The 23,701-nt window shown below is 37.6% G+C and overlaps 1 protein-coding gene and 2 pseudogenes across 1 annotated transcript; 2 read left to right on the top strand and 1 right to left on the bottom strand.

The window, feature by feature from the left end:
* Window positions 1-157: 157 nt before the first annotated feature.
* Window positions 158-12,670, top strand: LOC121790776 (annotated as a pseudogene).
* Window positions 12,671-13,551: 881 nt separating this feature from the next.
* Window positions 13,552-17,950, top strand: LOC121790774 (probable magnesium transporter NIPA8). The gene is made up of 14 exons (XM_042188898.1): window positions 13,552-13,748; window positions 14,021-14,261; window positions 14,844-14,931; window positions 15,016-15,077; window positions 15,235-15,320; window positions 15,419-15,492; window positions 16,175-16,277; window positions 16,404-16,532; window positions 16,610-16,709; window positions 16,803-16,922; window positions 17,173-17,263; window positions 17,346-17,409; window positions 17,477-17,573; window positions 17,655-17,950. The coding sequence occupies exons 2-14, from the start codon at window positions 14,169-14,171 to the stop codon at window positions 17,877-17,879; spliced, it is 1,332 nt and encodes a 443-aa protein (XP_042044832.1). The 5' UTR covers window positions 13,552-13,748; window positions 14,021-14,168; the 3' UTR covers window positions 17,880-17,950.
* Window positions 17,951-20,016: 2,066 nt separating this feature from the next.
* LOC121790772 lies at window positions 20,017-23,626 on the bottom strand (annotated as a pseudogene).
* Between the last annotated feature and the right edge of the window lie 75 nt (window positions 23,627-23,701).

The raw sequence follows: 23,701 nt of genomic DNA, 5'->3' as shown, positions 1-23,701 counted from the left end.
CTTTCAATATTTTATTTTCTAAACACTATAGATATATACATCAATAGTTTTGGTGAAGTGGCCCAACATATATATATAAATATTCAAACGGCATAATTAATATAATTAAATATATAGATTTATTAATACTATATGCATATGATGTTTCAAATAGAAAATGAGCTTCCTAGATGTTGGCATTGCCAGCAAGCCTACATCTGCCGCCAAAAATCCATCGGAATCCCAGGCCGTCGCTGCCGCCTTGTTTCAGGCCAACACCGCCGTCGCCTTGTTGATGCCATCGGAACCTCCAAGGACACCCCCGATCACCGTCTCAAATTGTTCGTCTCTCTCTCTCTCTCTCTCTCTCTCTCTCTCTCTCTCTCTCTCTCTCTCGCAATCATCACTCGTTTTCCCTAATTTCATTTCCCCCCCTCTTCTTCTCTTATCCTACTACTATCACTATGCAGGCGAAGTACAAGGCAACGTATACTGGACTTGGTAAGGGACGCCTCTGCTAAGCTCAAGTCCCTCACTGAATCCGATCGCCCACACGACCTCGATGTATGCTGCTCTACTCTCTCGCTAACGATTTCAACCTGATTATACATCGAATTTTACCCTAGACCTGTTCTAATTCAATTCGAGCTTCGATCATGATTCTTGGTTGGGCAAATATTTTAGTTAGTTGGTATTGTTCAATTACGACCTGAAACTATGCTCACAGCAGCAAATTTCATTTGTGGGGAAGTTGCTGTTTCTTTTTACTTGCTTAAGAAATGATGGAGTAGTTGAATGGCTGTTTTTTTATTCAGCCAAATAGGAAAGTTCAAGATTCCAAGCTTGCTAAAGACTTGCAAACTACTTTGCAAGAATTTCAAAAACTGCAGCACCTAGCTTCTGAACGTGAGTCTAAATTTTCTCCTGTAGTTCCTCTTCCATCCTCTATAACTATGTAAGAAGCTCAACTTTCTTTCCACATGCGTTGCTCGCTATATACTGTTATCATTGACATTCTAAATCCCCCGTTTGCTGCAAGTTCTACCCCTGATGACCAATATGCAGAATCCAGCTTTGAAAGGGAAAATGATGACTCGTTTCTCATGGAACAAAAGAGGTGATCATGCTACTTTAATGTTGAGTGTTCAGAATGAAGATGATATATCATTCCTAAAACTACATTCTTCTTGTATATTGTTTTCAGTGCTAAATTCTGTGTTTGAAGAACTTAAAAATCTCTATTGCCAGCAATAATGTTCAACTAGCAAACCCCTTACCATGCTTCTTATACATGAAAAGAAATTTTAAATCGTAGAATGATTGGCACTTGACAAGTTCACAACTCCATTTTTTTGTGTGAATTTATGTAACTACTTTATGTTGGTTTCCCCAAATGAGATGCCACTTCAATATTAACTTGTACCACATTATTAGTAGATACAGTTGGAAAGGTAAAAAAGGTACTCCATTTGGCTAAGATTTTATAACCTCGTCAACTTTGTAGCATGAGGATTAAATTTTCAAAGTTGTTTTTGTCTGTCTGAGAAATCTAATTATCTAGACAGGAGATTCGGTTACTGGACAACGACGTTGCATTCAATGAAGCTGTAATTGAGGAAAGAGAACATGGAATTGAAGAGATTCAGGGCCAAGTTAGAGAAGTAAATGAGATGTTTAAGGACCTTGCAGTTTTAGTTAATGAGCAGAGCAGGGCTGTTGGTAGAGATTCTAACCTGACAAACTCTTGCCTTTGTAAACCATTATGTTTCATGGAGCATCTCTCTTTTGGTTTGAACAGACGACATTGAACATGGTATCGAGGTTTCTGCTGTCTCAACGACCCAAGCTAAGCTGCAGCTCTCTAAGGCATCAAAAAGTGGAAATTCTAAAACCTCTTGGGTGAGTGGAATTTATCTTTATAACAGTGCATTTGTCACTTGAACCGGATTGGTGATTTGACCCAGAAAATATAGAGAAAACTGATTTTTGTTGGCTATTTTGTCTGAATGCCCTTATGGTATACAAAATACAATGATAATCTGCTTATTCATTTGAGTCAGAATTAGATAATCTGCTTATGTCTGCCAACTTGAGAAATGAAGATGGCCTAATATTTGGAGGGTGAGGGAGAAGGGGTCAAGAGAATGGGGGCTAGCTTCAGCAGAAATGAATCTTGGTTCATAAATGTTTAAATAGCTGTCACGCCCGCATTTTCTAAGGATAGAAAACACGGTTGATCGCGACTAGGGGAGGATTAAAGAAGCGGGGAAGAAAGGGAAAAAACAACACAACTCGACCATAGCTCGAAACAAATGGGAATAGCTCGAATAAAATCAGAGTATCTCAACAATCAACATTCAACAACTCAAAAATGAATACTATCTCAACGATACAAGAACTCAAAAGAAAGACAACTACTTAGCGGAAGTATTTGAGAGAAGGAATATGCCACGTGTGAAGACATGACACATTCTAGACACTTAAATTTCTTCAATGGTCTTGCTCAACACCCACCGCACCCGTCACGCTCAACCTGCAATTTTTAAAAAGAAAAGCAGGGCTGAGTACTTGATGCACTCAGTGGACTCATGCCGAAAACATTTTATAAAAAGTATTTATCATGCCACCATTGAGTGACCTTGGGGTTTTAACTTTAGAAATCGCCCAAGACACTAAAAACATTTCCATTGTAAAATTCGGTTGATCAACCATTTTCCCATAGCTATCTCCCATATCTGATCCATTGATGACAAGGAACGTGGCCACATTCCAAGTCACTAGACCGGCCGACCCAAAAGACGGCTCACGATCTCCATAGGTGTACACTAGCCTGAATAGGGACTCACTCCCTAGACAGACCCGAATTCGATTATCCATTGATGGCAAAAGCCACATCAGATAGGTTCCATAGAATAAAAAAAACACGGCATGACAAATATTCATATCATTTCACATAAAAATATACTTTGGGCATTGCCCTTATTTAAAAAGAAAGCCCACCTCGCTTGCTTATACCGCACAATCACGACTTTACGCAACCTTTTACTCTTTGGTACCCTCGTACGTGCAATAACCTTGTCAATATCACCCACACAATCAGGTTTTCCATTATTGCAATTATCATGCATGCCCTATCGTTCCTTTCATCGTTTTCTTAGATTGCCATTCCCGAACGTTCATCAACATAAGGAAAAACATGCCATAATACTTCTCAACGTGTTACACATAATCATGCCATAGGATACCTTCTTAATCATACATGCATCATATAATTCATTAAAACTTAGCAAACAAGTGATATTTTCACCTAACAACAAAAACTGGCAGAATTGCGCGGTTGGTTTGTAAAAATCATTTAAAATTCATCCGGTCTCCGTTGGGGCTGAAACTTTTCCACAATACAGTAGACACATAAAATATCATTCAATAAAATTTTACATCAAAATAATCTTTTTAGGTTGGTCAAATCGAAACGTAACTCCCTGGTCGAGAAAAATAATTTCTGGCAGAACTGCGCAGTCAACTTCAAAAATTCACCAAAAATACATCTTCGTCCAAATAGGTTGAAATTCACACACCGCACAGAAGACACCTTAAGGTTTACTCAGAAAAAGAATCGTATAAAAAGGAGTTCGTTTGGTCAGTCAAACATGCGTCGGAACCTACTGTCCGAATACTACAGATTTCATGCTCCAAAATTCGAGTTTTCCTAAATGAATGCAAGGAAATCAAGGCTGGGAATTGATCGGTGATTACCTTCTTAGGCGGCAGAAAACTCTCTTCTCCAACTCGGTTCTTTCTCTAAATTTTAGTTCCTGGTTTTTCTTGGTATTGAATTTATGTGTAGAAAGATCGTGGATTGATTGGATATATATATGCAAAACTGATAGATATTGATGATTTGGTGGTTGGAGAGATTTTAGGGAGTATAGATATGGGAAATCGTTAGGTGATATGGTTTAGAGAAATATATTTGACCAAGTCAACTAGGAAAATATTTAATTAGATTTATTTGATTTTTTTTCTTTTTTTTTTACGGGTGTTACAATCTACCATCTTAACAAAAAATTTCGTCCCGAAATTTGCTTACGTCCTTCGAATACAGAATTTCTCCATCATCTTGTCTTCCAAGCAGCTTCCTCATGTCGCTTAATTAACATTGTAGTTGAAAGTCACATAGCTGCCACTTTTAATAAATTACGCGAGATTAGACTATATTAAATTAAATTGCGCACTTCGCATCATCCCTCCTTGTCTTGCACCCTCTTTTGCATTTGAACTTCATTTCGTCTTCGCTATCTTCCACTTCTTGAAATCTTCTTCGTCTTCTTTTTGTTCTTGTCGTTCATGGAAAGCGTAGGAAATAGTAAAATAGTTCACACATCAAGCTTGCTCGAACGTTTCACGCAATTCCAAGAAAAAGTTTCATGGTCCACCGGCATCTATTCGCACTCTCGATCTCCTTGCCTCGTTGTGCCTTGACAAATTAGGGGTTCACCCCAAACTTTCAGATTTTCGTGCGTTTTCGTCACTCGGGAAAGTGATAGATTATCTCAACTTAAAACTACGGTTTGCGCGTATTTAACCTAGCCTACAACGTAAGCACTCTATGTTCGCAACATACTTAATCATCTCACATCTCAACATCTACCACAATTAACGTCATTCATACCACAAGATAAAACACACAACATTTTCACATCCATAGCAAAAGACTTTCGAACTTCACATTTATATTCAAAACTTTTGAAACAAAATTTCTTTACACTTTCACACTTTCCTCAAAAATTTTCACATCTCACTTTTAAAGTAAAAGTTTTGACTCAAAACGAAACGTACTTTCACATCAACTTTCATGCTTCGTATAAGACATTCCATAGAATAACGCATCATACCTTGCACCTCATAACGTAAATATCATCGCACTTCCATAGCTCAAGTTTCCAAACGAAAAAGTTAAAAACTATTTTTCTCGAAACTCAAAATTTTTTTGAACAATTCATAAACACAACATTTTCCATTGATCAAATCTTTTCATAACAGATAAGTCACCCCATTGCATAACATATCGCGAAACACACACACACATATATTTTTATATAACCATAGCTCATCTATCCCATTGTAAAACATACTTTGTTTTCATAACCATAGCTCCTCTATCCCATTGTAAAACATACTTTGTTTTAATAACCATAGCTCTTCTATCCCGTTGTAAAACATACTTTGTTTTAATAACCATAACTCTTCTATCCCATTGTAAAACATACTTTGTTTTAATAACCATAGCTCTTCTATCCCATTGTGAAACATACTCTTTTTTCATAACCATAGATTCTCATCACCTTTCCTAAAAACTCTCATAAATTTTTTTTCATGAAAATAAATTACCTCTTTCTTGATTGAGCGTGGCGAAGCGGGATGTTGAGCCTTCAATGCATAATTATTATTATCATTATTATTATTATCACTATTATTTTAGTCTAGCGAAACAAGTCTAGACTAAGACTGAAAAAGACTTTCGGGTCCAGAGCGGAAAGAAAACCTGGCTCTGATACCACTTTGTCACGCCCGCATTTTCTAAGGATAGAAAACACGGTTGATCGCGACTAGGGGAGGATTAAAGAAGCGGGGAAGAAAGGGAAAAAACAACACAACTCGACCATAGCTCGAAACAAATGGGAATAGCTCGAATAAAATCAGAGTATCTCAACAATCAACATTCAACAACTCAAAAATGAATACTATCTCAACGATACAAGAACTCAAAAGAAAGACAACTACTTAGCGGAAGTATTTGAGAGAAGGAATATGCCACGTGTGAAGACATGACACATTCTAGACACTTAAATTTCTTCAATGGTCTTGCTCAACACCCACCGCACCCGTCACGCTCAACCTGCAATTTTTAAAAAGAAAAGCAGGGCTGAGTACTTGATGCACTTAGTGGACTCATGCCGAAAACATTTTATCAAAAGTATTTTTCATGCCACCATAACTTTAGAAATCGCCCAAGACACTAAAAACATTTCCATTGTAAAATTCGGTTGATCAACCAATTTTCCATAGCTATCTCCCATATCTGATCCATTGATGACAAGGAACGTGGCCACATTCCAAGTCACTAGACCGGCCGACCCAAAAGACGGCTCACGATCTCCATAGGTGTACACTAGCCTGAATAGGGACTCACTCCCTAGACAGACCCGAATTCGATTATCCATTGATGGCAAAAGCCACATCAGATAGGTTCCATAGAATAAAACAAAACACGGCATGACAAATATTCATATCATTTTCACATAAAAATATACTTTGGGCATTGCCCTTATTTAAAAAGAAAGCCCACCTCGCTTGCTTATACCGCACAATCACGACTTTACGCAACCTTTTACTCTTGGTACCCTCGTACGTGCAATAACCCTTGTCAATATCACCACACAATCAGGTTTTCCATTATTGCAATTATCATGCATGCCCTATCGTTCCTTTCATCGTTTTCTTAGATTGCCCATTCCCGAACGTTCATCAACATAAGGAAAAACATGCCATAATACTTCTCAACGTGTTACACATAATCATGCCATAGGATACCTTCTTAAATCATACATGCATCATATAATTCATTAAAACTTAGCAACAAGTGATATTTTCACCTAACAACAAAACTGGCAGAATTGCGCGGTTGGTTTGTAAAAATCATTTAAAATTCATCCGGTCTCCGTTGGGGCTGAAACTTTTCCACAATACAGTAGACACATAAAATATCATTCAATTAAAATTTTACATCAAAATAATCTTTTTAGGTTGGTCAAATCGAAAACGTAACTCCCTGGTCGAGAAAAATAATTTCTGGCAGAACTGCGCAGTCAACTTCAAAAATTCACCAAAAATACATCTTTCGTCCAAATAGGTTGAAATTCACACACCGCACAGAAGACACCTTAAGGTTTACTCAGAAAAAAGAATCGTATAAAAAGGAGTTCGTTTGGTCAGTCAAACATGCGTCGGAACCTACTGTCCGAATACTACAGATTTCATGCTCCAAAATTCGAGTTTTCCTAAATGAATGCAAGGAAATCAAGGCTGGGAATTGATCGGTGATTATGTTGGAGTTGAAGGTTGAAAATGAAGTGACCGTCCGTTAAAACGGTTAAGTTGGTTGAGCTCGAGAATCAAGTTTCAAGATTTGATTGAGGGAGTTGATAACCGAATGCAAGTTGTTGCATGGAGTTTCAAGAAGTATAAAAGACGTTGGAACTCAAGATATTAATAGCAGATTCATCATCAACACTTAGCTTTTGAAAGTCGAGTTTCTTTCAAGTTCTATACACATAACACTTGAGAGTTTTACTAGTTCTGTAATCTTGAGTGTAGTTCAATTGTGTAGCTCGTTTCTGAGTTTGTCTACGAGCGATTAGTGTTGTACAAGAGTGATCAATAAAGTGTTTCCATTTTTCTCTCCCGTGGACGTAGGCTTGCAAAGGCCGAACCACGTTAAATCCTCGAGTTCTTATTGCTATCTTTCGTTCTTGCATTGGGTGTGGTTTCTTATTGGGATCTTGTTTGCATCTTCTGATAGAAACTGAGAATCCAATACCTTGGATTCACAAATTGGCGCCGTCTGTGGGAATCGGAGCACGAGCGAGGAAGAAAGCGTGAGGGTTTGCAGAAGATCTTTGAATCTTGTTTTCTTTATATCAGTGGTTGCGCCTTTGGTGTTCGAGGGAATGTCGACAGCCAAGTTTGATATAGAAAAGTTCACGGGAAACAATGATTTTGGGCTATGGAGGCTCAAAATGAAGGCTGTACTTATGCAGCAAGGTTTATGGGAAATACTGAAGAAAGATAAGGCAACTGAGCAGGAGACAGCAGATCCCAAGTATCAAGATCAGCAAGATAAGGCATATTCCACTTTGATCTTGAGCCTAAGTGATCGTGTGTTGAGAGAAATCTCAAAGGAGGAGACTGCATCAGGCGTTTGGAAGAAGTCTGAGTCATTATACATGACAAAATCTCTCTCAAATAGACTTCTCTTGAAGCAAAGGCTATTCACTTTCAAATTCACTGAATCAAGAAGCATCGGTGAGCAGCTTGAAGAATTTGCAAAGTACATTGATGATCTGGAGAACATTGATGAAGACATCAAGGATGAAGACAAAGCTCTCATGCTCTTGAACTCTCTGCCTAAGAGTTTTGAGCAATTCAAAGATGCTATCCTTCTTGGAAGAGACTCCAAAGTGACATATGAGGAGGTACATTCTGCTTTAAAAATGAAAGAATTCCAGAGGGTTGCAGTTAGACCTACTGATCCAGCTTCAGAAAGTCTGAATATCAGGGAAGATTCCAAGAAATCTGAGAAGAAGAAGCCTTGGAAGAAAGGGAAGCCCTGGAAACAAAAGCCTATGGATGAAAAGGAGTCAAGATCCTGCTTTCACTGTAAGAAACCAGGCCATATTAAAAAGAACTGTTTCCTTTTCAAGAAGAAACAGCAGGAGTTTCAATCTGCTCAGAACACTGCAGCTATGGTTGAAGAGGTTCAGGCTGCAGAAGCTTTGAATATTACAGATGAGGACATCAGAAACGTGTGGATAATGGATAGTGGATGTAGCTTCCACATGAGCTCTCACATTGAGTGGTTTCAGAATCTGCAAAAATCTGATGGAGTGGTATTGCTTGGAAATGACCAAGAATGCAAAATTGAAGGTGTTGGAAACATCAAACTGAAGATGGCAGATGGATCATCCAGAATCTTATCAGATGTCAGATTCATTCCACACATCAAAAGAAATTTGGTGTCTCTTGGTGTACTTGCGCAGAGGGGATATTCTTTTACTTCCACTGGTGGAGTAATGAAGGTTATCAAAGACTCCAAGGTTGTCATTACCGCATTAAGGAAGAGGAATCTATACTACATGCAAGCTCAGGTGTTGACTGGAGATGTCAATACAATTACCAACTCAGATCTTGATCTTTGGCATCTGAGGCTGGGCCATGTGTCAGAGGCTGGCCTGAAAATTCTTGCCAAGAAAGGTGTTATAAGCACAGAAGTGCCCACTGCTATGAAACATTGTGAAGAGTGTGTCATGGGGAAGAACAAGAAGCTGCCATATGGGGTTGGAAAACATACATCAGAGATGCCTCTGGATTACTCACACAGTGACATATGGGGTCCCTCACCCGTGGCAACTATAGGTGGATGCAGGTATTTCTTGACCTTCATTGATGATTTTTCTAGGAAGATATGGATATATTTCATGAAAGAAAAGTCAGAAACGTTTGATAAATTCAGAGAGTGGTGTACAGAGGTAGAGGTTGAAAAGAAAACACCACTGAGATGCCTTAGAACAGATAATGGGCTCGAATTTCTGTCTCATGATTTTGATCATTTCTGTAAATTCAAGGGAGTCAAAAGGCATAGGACAGTGCCTAATAACCCTCAGCAAAACGGTGTAGCTGAGAGAGCTAACCGCACTATACTAGAAAGGGTGAGATGTATGTTAGCAAGTTCTGGGATGAAAAAAGGGTTCTGGGGTGAGGCTGCTGCAACTGCAGTCTATTTACTCAATAAGTGCCCATCTTCAGCCATCAATATGGATACACCTGACTTCAGATGGTATGGGTCTCATGGAGACTATGCAAAGCTAAGGCCATTCGGTTGTAAAGCCTACTCTCACATTAGAAGAAGTAAGCTTGATGCGAGGGCAATAAAATGTGCCATGTTGGGGTATCAAAAGGGTGTGAAGGGTTATAGATTGTGGTCCATGGAGGCTGGGAACAATAGAGTGATAATCAGCAGGGATGTGACATTTAGGGAAAGAGAGATGCCATATATTGAGCTGAATTCACAGAATGGGGCTGATAAGAACAAGACTTCAGTGGAGGTGGAGCTGCTGGACAAGAATAGCTCTGATTCTGATGAGGATTCTGATTCGAATGAGGAACCTCAAATCACTGCAGACACTCAGCCAGATCAAGGAAATGACAATCTCAGAAACTATCAGCTTGCTAGAGACAGAGAAAGAAGAGTCATCACAGCACCAGTGAGATACAGCAACTCATCTCTGGTGTATTATGCACTATGTGTGGCTGAAGGGATTGAAAGCTCAGAACCACAAAATTACAAAGAGGCTATGAAGAGTGATGAGAAAACCAGATGGATAAAGGCCATGAAAGAAGAAATGGAGTCACTCATCAAGAACAAAACTTGGGTTTTGGTGGACAGAAATCAGCTCCAGAAACTGATAGGTTGTAAGTGGATTTTCAAAAAGAAAATTGAGGCTGCTCTTGGGAACAAAATAAGATACAAGGCCCGTCTTGTTGCTAAGGGATACACTCAGAAAGAGGGAATAGACTATAATGAGGTATTCTCTCCTGTGGTGAAGCATAGTTCCATTAGGATTTTGATGGCTATTGTGTGTCAAAACAATTGGGAATTGCAGCAAATGGATGTAAAAACGGCATTCCTTCATGGTGAGTTGGAGGAGAGTATTTACATGGAGCAGCCAGAGGGATTTATTGATCCAGGAAATGAGAATAAGGTTTGCCTTTTGAAAAAGAGTCTATATGGATTGAAGCAAAGCAGCCGGCAATGGAACAAGAGATTTGATGAACATATGTTGAGTATTGGTTTCTGCAGATCAGATTATGATAATTGTGTCTACATGAAGAAGAAAGATGGAAGAGCCATAGCCTATCTACTTCTATATGTAGATGATATGCTCATTGCAGGCTCGGATATGCATGAAATTAAAAGAATAAAGTCAGATTTGAGTGCATGCTTTGAGATGAAAGATCTGGGTGATGCTAAAAGAATACTAGGAATGGACATCATTAGAGATAGAAGGAGGGGAACCTTGTGGCTGACTCAGCAGGATTATGTCAACAAAGTATTGAAGAAGTTTCAGATGGCTGATTCAAGGTCAGTCATGACCCCCCTTGGACCACACTTCAAACTCAGTTCTGAACAGAAGCCTAAGACAGAAGAAGAGAAGAAAGAAATGGATAATTTGCCTTTTGCTAACATAGTAGGGAGTGTGATGTACACTATGGTGTGCACAAGACCTGACATTGCTCATGCCATAAGCTGTGTAAGCAGATACATGTCAGATCCGGGCAAGATTCATTGGCAGGCATTGAAGTGGGTTTTGAGATATCTTAAAGGGTCTGAAAATGTGGGGATATTGTACAGAAGTGGACATGACTCAACAAAGGATGCTGCTATGGGATTCTGTGATTCTGATTTTGCCACAAATTATGATAATAGGAAGTCACAGACAGGGTACATATTCACCTTATATGGATCTGCTGTTTCATGGAAATCTGGGTTGCAATCTGTAGTGGCATTATCTACCACGGAGGCAGAGTATATTGCTCTAGCTGAAGCAGTTAAGGAGAGCTTCTGGTTGAAAGGAATGCTGAGTGATTTTGGAGTGCAACAGAGATCCATAACAGTGCATTGTGATAGTAGTAGTGCAATAAGTTTGTCCAAGCATGCTGTGTTTCATGAAAGAAGCAAACACATTGATGTGAGGTTACATTTTATCAGAGATGAAGTTAGCAAAGGGGAGGTAAAGATTCAGAAAATAGGGACTGAGGATAATCCCGCAGATATGCTTACAAAAGTTCTGCCAACATCCAAGTACACTCACTGTTTGGAGTTGGTGGCTGTGATTCAAAGATAAGGTGATGGTAAATGGAGAGAAGGGGACAAAGGTTTGATCATTGTTCAACCTAGGTGGAGATTTGTTGGAGTTGAAGGTTGAAAATGAAGTGACCGTCCGTTAAAACGGTTAAGTTGGTTGAGCTCGAGAATCAAGTTTCAAGATTTGATTGAGGGAGTTGATAACCGAATGCAAGTTGTTGCATGGAGTTTCAAGAAGTATAAAAGACGTTGGAACTCAAGATATTAATAGCAGATTCATCATCAACACTTAGCTTTTGAAAGTCGAGTTTCTTTCAAGTTCTATACACATAACACTTGAGAGTTTTACTAGTTCTGTAATCTTGAGTGTAGTTCAATTGTGTAGCTCGTTTCTGAGTTTGTCTACGAGCGATTAGTGTTGTACAAGAGTGATCAATAAAGTGTTTCCATTTTTCTCTCCCGTGGACGTAGGCTTGCAAAGGCCGAACCACGTTAAATCCTCGAGTTCTTATTGCTATCTTTCGTTCTTGCATTGGGTGTGGTTTCTTATTGGGATCTTGTTTGCATCTTCTGATAGAAACTGAGAATCCAGTACCTTGGATTCACAGATTACGTTCTTAGGCGGCAGAAAACTCTCTTCTCCAACTCGGTTCTTTCTCTAAATTTTAGTTCCTGGTTTTTCTTGGTATTGAATTTATGTGTAGAAAGATCGTGGGATTGATTGGATATATATATGCAAAACTGATAGATATTGATGGATTTGGTGGTTGGAGAGATTTTAGGGAGTATAGATATGGGGAAATCGTTAGGTGATATGGTTTAGAGAAATATATTTGACCAAGTCAACTAGGAAAATATTTAATTAGATTTATTTGATTTTTTTTTCTTTTTTTTTTACGGGTGTTACAATAGCTATGCATGTTTTTATTACTATATTACTCATTTTGGCCTCTTTGATAGTGTTGGTGGATGCTGGCAATTATAGTGATCATCATCCTGGTCATACTACTCGTTCTTTTTCTGTAGCATGATTTATTCATCGTCTTCGGAGCTACAGACCTCTTCGTTGTTCGAGCATATGCTGTATATATATAGATTGCATTGTGTAAATTATTAGATTTTTCTAGTCATTTTTCTGCTATCTATGTTATGTATATATACTACTTTCCAGTTGCGTTTTAAGGTGGAGTTTTATTAAATGAACAAAGATTGAATTTGTATGTATATTCTTAAATTTGTCACAGTAGAATAGGAGAGAACTATATAGTTGATACAATCCTTGTGCAAAATAATTCCAACTTTCAAATGATTCTTTTTTATTGTTTTTAGATTATCTTGTTTCTCATCTAAAATGTGGTTTGTTGTGCATATATATTTATAGTAGTACTCGAGGGAATATAATTACAGAAAATTAAGTTGGTAAAGAAAATAAAATTCTATAATGAATTAAACTAACCTTTGATGGCTGTTATTTAGATATACCAATAGAACTCTATGATGTATTTGTAAATGTTTAATGAATCACTATAATCTAGTTTAAATAAATTACTATAGTACTCCTCCCATCAAATAGATTTACTACAATCTGATTAATAAATACTCCACATTCCTATAATATTTGACCATCTAATGAAGTAATTCTTCTAAATATAGTGTATATGATTTATACAATTAAGTGATTAACCTATAAATTGAATTTGTAATCCAGATATTAGATATATTAGTAGTAGTTTATATTTATAATCAAGATTCGAGACAGTGTTTTTATCCCATCGTGATTGCATTATTAATTTTCATTTATATATATGGCAGTTATTGCAAAGGAGGTATTTCAACTCTTTGAAAAAACAGTTTATAGTTGGAAAGTCCTTTTGTAATTTGTACCGACCGACAGTTGGCACGTTTATTTTTCATTTTGAATAAAATTAAATGAAAATGGAAAAATAGTGGACGCTTCTTCCTCAAACACGACGGCCAGCTTGAGCTGCCGTTTAAGATTTGCGCAGCCAAATTCTCTCTCCCATTTTGAAATTCAAGCTTTGTTAATCTCTCCTCCGCCGCCCTACGCCGCGCGGTTTGGTTTTCCTGCAGTTTTTGTTCACTCATCGCCCTCTCTTTTGATTTGGTATTTTTACTTTGTTGTTTGAATTCCGTTGTTTTGCAATGTTCATTGTTCTAACCACATTCCCCGGTTATAGCCCCTTTTCCTTTTCTAATCTACAATGCGCATTAGGTCGGATCTGAGGGAATTTAAATTTCAGCTGCTTCACTTACACACTCAATTTCACTTTCCCCAGTCTCAGCCGTTAAATCATTTGCAGATCAATGTAATGTGGATTTGATTAATCTTCCTGAGATTAGAATCTGAACTGTTTTTTTGTTTGATTGATGGTGAAGGTACATCCATCACCAACCACCACTCTCGGCTTTGGCGCAAACTGGAAGCTGCAAAGGAGGAATTTTTGAGTGGATGCAATTAACATTTTGTGATAAATGTGGCTGAATAGCGTCACAGTTTCCGACTTTATTTGAACACTGCTTATCAATGGGGGAGTGGGTTGTTGGAGCGTTCATCAACCTTTTCGGCAGCATTGCAATCAACTTTGGAACTAATCTCCTTAAATTGGGTCATGATGAGGTGCCATGGGATTTTCATTTTTTATCCCTATACTGCTTGCTAATTATTTTTCATTTCCCTACTGGGGAAAAGTAGTCAAAATAGATCCTTCCTTCTTCCATCAAGACTTTTTCCTTCTGCGGCCAGCAAATTTAGTCCTTTATACTATTATGGGAAATGGTCAGTATTGGTTATGTGTGTAGAAGAACTTGTTGTGGTAAGCATTACATATACATCAATGCAGCAGATATCAGTTTTGGCCTAGTTTTCTAATGATAAGGATCTTACTACTAAATCTAAGGGCCTGATGCAGCAAATGCATTATATAGTACTAGTGCAATATGTAAAAGTAATGCTGTGAGTCTACTATGGAGCTGGACTGACTAACAGGGATGTCCTTAGGGCCATAATTGGTTGGTGATAAGGCAAGATGAGATAGAAAATGATGTTCTAGAAATTTTACTCATCTATTTCTGATGCTGGCATCTTGTGTTTGGATCTCTATACTGGCTCATTTTACATTATTAGATGTCCTTGCTATTGTCTTAGGTGATTTCATGAAAATATTTTTTTAAGAGGACTTTTTGTAATTTTGTTTTGTAGAGAGAAAGACATTCTAGTGTTGCCAATGATGGGACAAATGGGAAAGCTTTTACAAAGCATATTATACACTTCCAGACATGGAGAATCGGTACTATGAATTTAAGGTCTATCGTTTTGAGTAATGATCATTGGATCTTATAGCTTACTATCTTGTTTTTCTGTTAATATGCAGGGATTATCTTTTTTATTCTTGGAAACTCTCTTAATTTCATTTCATTTGGCTATGCCGCTCAGGTGAGTATCATAAATCAAGCTGCCTCTTTGTATCAACCATTGATATAGATTTCATGTACTCCATCTTCTAGTATTTAGTTATCTTGACTGGCCAGTAGACGCATATTGCACCATTGGTTTGTATGTTAATGTCATTTTTTATTTATCTTTTCTGCAGTCCCTTCTTGCAGCTCTGGGATCTGTACAATTTGTCTCGAACATCGCATTTGCCTTTTTCGTGCTAAATAAAACTGTGGCTGTCAAGTATGTTCGTTTCTAAATTCTTAAGCTGGATTACACTTCACTCTGACCAAATATCAGTTTTTTTTCATCTTTTAACACATATTACTTGTGTTTTGTAGAGTGCTCATAGCCACAGCCTTCATTGTTCTCGGAAACATCTTCCTTGTGGCTTTTGGAAACCACCAATCACCAGGTATATCATCTGAGAATGTTAACGTCTAACTTGAATTCTCATTTGTCACGGAACTTTTTCTTTTTAAGTATCCAAAGCTCTAGTTTCCGACTCTCAACTTGATGATCGAAATTGGAATGGTGGATGTCCAAATTTTTTGGTTGATTACTTTTATTTGGTTGGTCACAAGACACAAGTACATATGAGAGAAAATGCATGATATTGATTCATATTAATTTGAATTAGAGTACGTTGATCAAAATTTGAAAAACAAATTGTGAAAAGAAGTATCAATTTTCTGTATCTCAATAGCATCTCTTTGTAAACTTCTCCAATAATCACCAGACATCACTGATCTTCACTAGTACACAGTATGCACATTTCTTGGTCCTTTTTACTACATGCAAAGGAAAACGAAAGCAACTTTGTGTTTTCCCTTCTGAAATGTTCAGCTAGTAAAGTTTTTGCAAAATATGATATTCAGATGTATTGCTACAATAGTGATATTTCATGTGTTACGAATCAAATAGAAGAGGCAGTAGATCACATAGTTATGAAATTGTTGGCCTTTTTCTATATATTACATGTCAAACCAGTACTGCAAGCTTACGATTAAAACTCCATATAATATTTTCTCAGTTATGAATCATGCATATTTTGGTGAACTCAAAACTTTTGTTCTGTTGCTTTTCTCTTCAACCAGTTTATACACCTGAGCAGTTGGCAGAGAAGTATGGCAATACCACTTTCCTGATATATTGTCTGATTCTGGTTATCGTTGTTATCTTGAGTCACTCAATGTACAGGTGAGGCTACAGTGAATTCTGTATAATGAAATTAAAACGAAAGCTTCCTCTCTGATCTAATTATATGGTTAGATGGCCACCCCTCTACTTTCAATCCTTGTAATCAGTCAACTGTGGAAAATGCAGGAGAGGAGAACTGATGTTTGCTATGTCAGGGCATGAAATCAAACCCTACTGGAAAATGCTTCTTCCACTTTCTTATGCTCTTGTTTCAGGTGCTATCGGATCATGTTCGGTACTGTTTGCCAAGTCTCTGTAAGTTGTGTTACGGTATGCTCCTCCATATATAACCTGTTTAAAATTAGCTAAATTCCTAATTCTTGCTTTTGTAGATCAAATCTTCTAAGGTTGTCCATGTCAAATGGGTATCAGTTGCATAGTTGGTTCACTTACTCCATGCTACTATTGTTTTTCAGTACAGCTGGATTTTGGGTAGATATCTATACCTTCTAATTTTGTAATATGGTCAAAATGCTTGGTATGATATATTTTCTAATTTTTCGTACTCTCTAATGATTTATACAGATGGCAAGACTAAATGAAGGATTGTCTCTGTTTGATGCAATACTCATTGTCCCCATGTTTCAGATTGTTTGGACATTTTTCTCCATTTGTACAGGATTTGTATACTTTCAAGAATATCAGGTGTGCATACCTTATCTTACAATAGGCTCTTTTAAAAATTAATGTTAAGAGCTTGAATGTCAAGTAAAATGTTTCACCAATTGCTCCTAGAACTCAAATACTATTAGACTTTATGTTGCCTTGACATAAGACTTGTAATGAATTTATGTCTGTGGACATTTGTTGGTGTTAAAAGGTGGTCCTGGTTAACTTCCAATTATTTTCACTAACAGAGAAGGGCCATGGTTAATATGTGATCTATTTCAAGCAGGTATTCGATTCATTACGAACAACGATGTTCATACTAGGAATGGTTTCTGTATTCATAGGCATTTCATTGCTGGCACCTGATGAAGTAAAAGGTAATGTCAATGATTAATGGTTTCCTTGAATCATCCCCCCACCTGTCTTTTGAATATTAATAAGCAGGGATGGATTTTTCAGGTGGGGATGTCAAAGATACACCACTGGTCTCTGTAACTACAGCTCATCCAAATGATGGAGACAGGTAATTCTGCAATACACTTAGATGCCCAAGAACTTGACATGTACTCACTATGTGCAAATAATTACAGATTTGCTGCATCCTCTGAGGAGTCTTCTATCAAAGACTTGAGATCACTCGTGCAAACAATGCGGATTAAACTAGCGAGCTTGCTTACCAAGACCAAGGTTCCTGAATTTCTCGATTTTGAACCGGATGCGGAACTTAGATAGAAACTATATGGAAATTAAATTTCTGTTTTGGTGCAGGGTGCTTGCTCACTACCGTTTGGTTTGGGAGATGAATCGATTAACGCATCGTCAGTTCTTGTGATGCCCATGGTTTCATCTAAAATAACTGGCTTCAGAGGGCATGTAATGGATAGGAACAAGTTCTTCTCTTTTAGACATCCTGGTTGGAGTAGGATTGATGAGGAGGATGATGATGAAGCTTTATTGCAGTCATCAACTCTACTTCCTCACAGTATAAAGTAGGAGTAACATACACACATATTGTTAATCCCAGATTGATCTCTCTATGTACCATATTCTGTTCTTTATGAATACTTATTAGTATAAATCCTCAATTAATACCTCATTATTTGAAAAAACTAAACAAAATCACCCAATAATACTGTCATATATGCTGCTGGCAACTTTGAATACATGCAGGATACTTTTCTGTATCCCATTGTCTAGCACAAAAAATTGGAAGTGGAAACTTAAGAATACTACTACTACTAGAGAGAGAGAGAGAGAGCTAGCCTCCTCAAGCATGGATCCCCTCCTCAGATTGTTGCTTCTGCAGCCAAATCTGGTGATGAAATCTTTGGATAAAGAGGTCAGCCACCTTGTCTATATCATCCTCCAATTTGAATTCCTCCCCTTTCCCCTCCTCCTCCTCCTCTGTGTAAACGTCATCGTAGTCGTCTTCCATATCCGTGGTGTCCTCAATCTCCTCTGCTACCTGCACCACGCTTGCTGGTGATGTAGCAACAGAGTTGCTTAGAGGGAACTCTGGATCACCGGGTAGGAGAACATCGTCATCCTCCTCAACTATGTCGAACTGCATTCCTCCGATGGAAGAGGTGGCGGACCATCCTCTTGTCCCGCAAGAGAAGCGATTGTATGATGAGGTGAGTCTCTATGGCTCTCATCCTGTCTTTGATTGCCATTACTTTGGATGCCACCATAGCCATCATCTTCTTCAACTTTATACCTGTCTGCACTGTTTAAAACATTAGGCTATTTGTTGGTGTGATCACAATCTCACCCGTAGACGTATCTTGTTATATCCAAATACGTTTTTCCCTGTAACTTGACTGATTTCCTCAAAATACTTGCCAATTAAGCGTTTCTCCTTAACATTTGAAAGAATTTCTGCAGACAGCTCAGAAGTCAGCAGACCCAGCAAAAACATTAGGCTGGCTGGCTGCCCTCCTCTCTCTCTCCCGTGTTTTTTGGGAAGATCAACAGTGAACTTGTGAAGGACTTCTCTAGCATTTCCACTCAATGTGCCAAAAAGTGTGCCATTTCCATCCATGACTATGAAACCAAATTTGTCATCAGATTCCAACACTTCATTCAGAGCTTCAGTGTGGAACTTGTTATCACACAGCTAAAGGGTTCGAAATCAATTGTGACCTTTTTCTCCTTGCCATCATCGGTAACAATTGTAGAGAACCAAGCCATTTGGAGGAACCTTATTATACAGTTTTAGTTAGCCTCTGCTGGGTTGAAGTTATGGCACCAAGCACGGATTGTCGATTCACCCTGCTCTTAATATTTGAAACCGTTCCATATTCATCGACAAGCATCTCAGCATCCTGATGAGGTGATAATAAGCTATATCATGCTGGTTCCATTGCCTCTACCTGATTCCAATGCCTTGATCCAGTTTCTTGATTTTCCATATCTCAATATTTCTGTCAGACTCGACGTCCGCCATTTCCACTATAGCCAAGAAAGAACAAGTAAATCATTCACATATCAAAAGTATAGCCATCAATTGTCATACAACCAATCATCCATGGATTCTTCTTTCTAACTTCTGAAATTGACTGGAAACACAATAAACTTTTCCAAATTACTAATCTCAAAACAGCACAATTTGAAACTCAAATCATGATATACAATAAAATATATGCATGTATAACAACAAACAAATTGAATCCAAATTAGACGACAATTTGATTTGAGGCAAGCTGAAATTAGATGGTTTGAGAAAGTGATGCGTTTTGAGGTAAACATGGGGAAAAAACAAAAAACAAAAACTCGCATCCAATTCCTCCTCCTCCTCCTCCTCCTCAAGTCCTCGTCCTTTCGATGTTTTTCATGTTTCAATTTTCTCTTTGTTGACTGATCAACCAAGATTAATTCACCATTATATGTTTCCTTGGTTTTTTTGCTATGTTTTGGCTTTGAGAAGCAGTTCTTGACTGTGATAACATGAGGTGCAGATGTTTATAAGATCTATCCAATTCAGAAATTTCATTCAGTAAGAATTGTAGGATATGTTTTGTCTCAATTTCCTCAAGCATATTTTAGAAATTTTTATTACACTAAACACAAGCATCCATGTTGTGTCTCATCCCAGAAATCTAAGTTGTCCATTAGGGAGACCAACTGCCAATTTGATCAATACGACTTTATTCATAAATGTAAAGTAACACCTAGCAATCTAATTATAGGAACAAAGCTGCTCCACTATATTTATTGGTGGCCCCGACAAATTTACACAAGTCATATGATACAACATATGGTAAATTGGTATAACAACATTGATCCTGTAGTAAAATGGTAATCATAACATAAGTCAAGAATCAGCAAGTGCAATCAGCTGATCGACAACTCCAGGCTCTGCGAGTGTGCTTGTATCACCAAGCTCGTCTAACTGTTGCGAAGCAATCTTCCTCAAAATTCTTCTCATTATCTTTCCGCTCCTCGTCTTTGGTAGACCGGGGCCCAGTGGATTCTGTCCGGAGCTGCAAAGGCTCCAATCTGAAATAAATCACACATTTTAATGTCCAAACAATAATTGCAAGATATAACAAATACTCTCTGTATGCTCCCAATCCCCTCACTAATAACAGCTCTCAACATCCTTTCCCCAAAGCAAATGCAGTAATAATCAATCATATTATGAATTGATAAAGCACTCTACTTTAGATATTTGATTCATATCATTCATGTTATGTTTGATTATAGTTATTTGATTGATCAGCTACTTGCTGTAACCATATGTCTAAGCAGCTTGTATGTAATCCTAAAATTCAACATCAGTATAAAATTGAGTGTATCCATGAACTCAACTTGCTTCTTCTGCACACATGATAACTATATTGTTCCACATACCTGCTGTCTCACAGTCATAATGAGACTTTTCCGGAGATCATCACTGTAAGGAACACCTTCCACTAGAGTAACAAATGCATATATGCCTTGTCCTTTGACCTAACATCATATTCAAAACTAAAATAATTAAAGGTGAGCCTTGACTCAGAGGCCGAAGTGTAAAGAGAAGTGGAAAACTAATGATGTATAAAAGTGACATGGAGTGAGCTATAACTTTACCTCATGCTCAACACCAACAACAGCAGCTTCAGCACACAGGGGGTGTGAAACTAAGGCAGATTCCACTTCTGCAGTCCCAATACGATGCCCGCTGCATGTTATAGAATAAAGCTTGAACATTTATTCTGATGAACTAGTTAAACCATCAAATTAAAATAAAGTCAAGCCTGATTAGTCAAGTTTGTTTCATTTTTTATTCAAACCCATTGAGCGTAGAAACTGAGACTTCTTTGCAGTTGTTTACGTCCTTTGTATCTATCATAGGAAGGAAACACCACATGTTTGATGGGATAAAGTGTTTTATTTCATTCAAATGTAAAACAGACCTTGCAAAAAGTCTGTCTGGATACATTTCTGTCTCAGACACATAAACAACCAAAATTTTGTTGAGATTTTTTAAAGTTAATATTAGCTTGACTCAGGAAAGTTCTCTAGCATATATCATAGAGGATTAGCCTCTCCATAAATCATAGGACCATGAAGTTCCAAACTTCTTACATACTCATATGTTGTTACTTGTTAGATAAATCTGTCCTATTGAAGAAAAACACAAAGAGATCCAAGCATGGTAAATAGAAAATTGAGAAGAAAAACTCAAAAGATCAAATAGGAAATTGATGATGAAAAATGAATAGCATGCATGGTAAATAGCAAGAAGAGGTTGGATTTAATTGAATAATTGATTGTCATAGTAGGGTAAGAGTTGACAGATCTCTAATGCCACAATGGACCCGATAAGGCCGCCATATCCAATTCGATGATCATAAGTTCTCTGTCGTTTAATGTTTGAATAGTTTACCAATTTTAAAACATAAGAAAAAAACGAAGAATAGTACCTGACGTTAATAACATCATCAACTCTGCCAGTGAGCCAGTGGTAACCATCCTTGTCCCTAAATTTCCAGAAGAAAATAAACAAACAAATTCAGAGAAGACGAGAGAGAGATCGAGAGATAGAAGAGGGAGGGCATTATTTATCTCAGTTTCATTTCTAAGACCTTTTGCTTATTTCCCAAGAAAACACTACCTTCTGCAACCATCTCCACTGAAATAATAGCCAGGGAAGGCACTGAAATAAGTTGTTTCATATCTTTCATGGTCTCCATAAAGCGTTCGGAATGCACCAGGCCAAGAGCTTTTAACACACAAATATCCACTACATTCACCTTCAAGTTCAACCCCCTTTTCATCCACTATGACAGGCTGCACTAACAAGTATTTAAGGCTTAAAATTTAGGGGATAACTGAGTGCTTTGTCAGTTTGTCACTATAGCAATTTGGAGCTATCACCAAACGACGTCCCACAAAGTAGTTTAAAATTTAAATGAACCATAAGGCCCATGTATCAGCAAACTTACTCAAGAAACTACTCCCTCCGTCCGTGAATAGGAGTCCCGTTTTTCTATTTTAGTCCGTCCGCAAATAGGAGTCTCAGTTCATACTTACTATAAATTGTAATAGGATCTCACATTCCACTAATTCATTCTACTCACATTTCATTTAAAATTAATATATACAAGTGGAACTTTTTATTCCACTAACTTTTTTCCACCCACTTTTCTTAACATTTCTTAAAACACGTGCCGGAGAAATGGGACTCCTAATGGCGGATGAGGGAGTATCATTTAACAGTAACAACTTTCTATTGCTTGCAACATAATACATTACTCTGGGAAAGTCAAACTCACCAACTAGGCTTAAGTTCAAAAGCTTCCCTCAAGATTTTAATACTGTATACTACTAAAGTAGGATTAACTTCCAAAAAATATACTATTTATAAAGCAATTAATATTAATCAAAGTAAATTTCATTGAAAGATTTCGAAGGCTTTACTTTGAGTCTGATAAGATAGCCATAGCACCAATTTTTGACTGCTCAAATTGTGGTTGACCCATTAAGTTTTGATTTAATCTCGTAACAGAACATCGTAAAACAAGACACAGATCAACTGAAAATATAACAAAGATTAAGAAAACAATAAATGTAAATACCACAGTGCAGCATCACCCAGCATTCTCTGAATCATTATTTTAATAATACAGGTAATCTTTTGTTGAATACATTCAAAAATATAAAAGTACAAGCACAAGACAGGACAGGATGAGACAAGTACACAGGCATTATTATAAAATGAACCTGCATTCTATTACCTGGACCCCGAAAAATGGGAAGGTAGCAGAACCCGGTTTCTGAGGCCAAGCACCCGGTAAAGGAGTGATCTACAAAGTAAAAAAGGTTAAATTTTGTTACAAGTAGTGTATTTGCAGGAGTATAGAATCAAATGAAAAAAAAAATCTACCAGGAAGCCACCAGTCTCCGTCTGCCACCAAGTGTCAGAAATGGGGCATCGTGAGTCTCCAACCACATTGAAAAACCATCTGGTTGTATGAAGATAAAAAAAAATTCAAGTTATATAAAGAGAACAGCATGCATATAAATACCAGAACTTAAATCCATCAGAGAAAGTTGCTATTAATCATCAACTGGGCAAAGGCATGGAAAGATTTAAGAATATATAGAAAACCTCCATGCGCTTGGATTGATTGGTTCGCCTACACTGCCAAGGACTCGCAAGGACTTTCGTGAATATCGGGTGACAAGCTGCAAGATTGGCATAAAAATCAGCACTCCTTCAACACATATTTATCTGTTATTATGTTCATTCTGTCTCATTGTTATTTCTTTTGGAAGTTTAAAAAGGCGATTATCCAATTTTCAGGAGCAACCAATACTTCAAAAATCAA

Source organism: Salvia splendens, unplaced genomic scaffold (genome assembly GCF_004379255.2).
Source record: "Salvia splendens isolate huo1 unplaced genomic scaffold, SspV2 ctg618, whole genome shotgun sequence".
In the NCBI taxonomy this organism is placed as follows: domain Eukaryota; kingdom Viridiplantae; phylum Streptophyta; class Magnoliopsida; order Lamiales; family Lamiaceae; genus Salvia; species Salvia splendens.
This window is presented reverse-complemented; position numbering and strand designations above follow the sequence as displayed.

What these genes read in the sequence shown, in the direction of transcription:
- LOC121790774 (XM_042188898.1), top strand. Translation starts at nt 14,169, where the DNA reads ATGGGGGAGTGGGTTGTTGGAGCGTTCATCAACCTTTTCGGCAGCATT. An exon ending in TTAAATTGGGTCATGATGAG is followed by an intron (nt 14,262 to 14,843) that starts GTGCCATGGGAT and finishes TTTGTTTTGTAG; the next exon opens with AGAGAAAGACATTCTAGTGT. An exon ending in GGCACCTGATGAAGTAAAAG is followed by an intron (nt 17,264 to 17,345) that starts GTAATGTCAATG and finishes TGGATTTTTCAG; the next exon opens with GTGGGGATGTCAAAGATACA.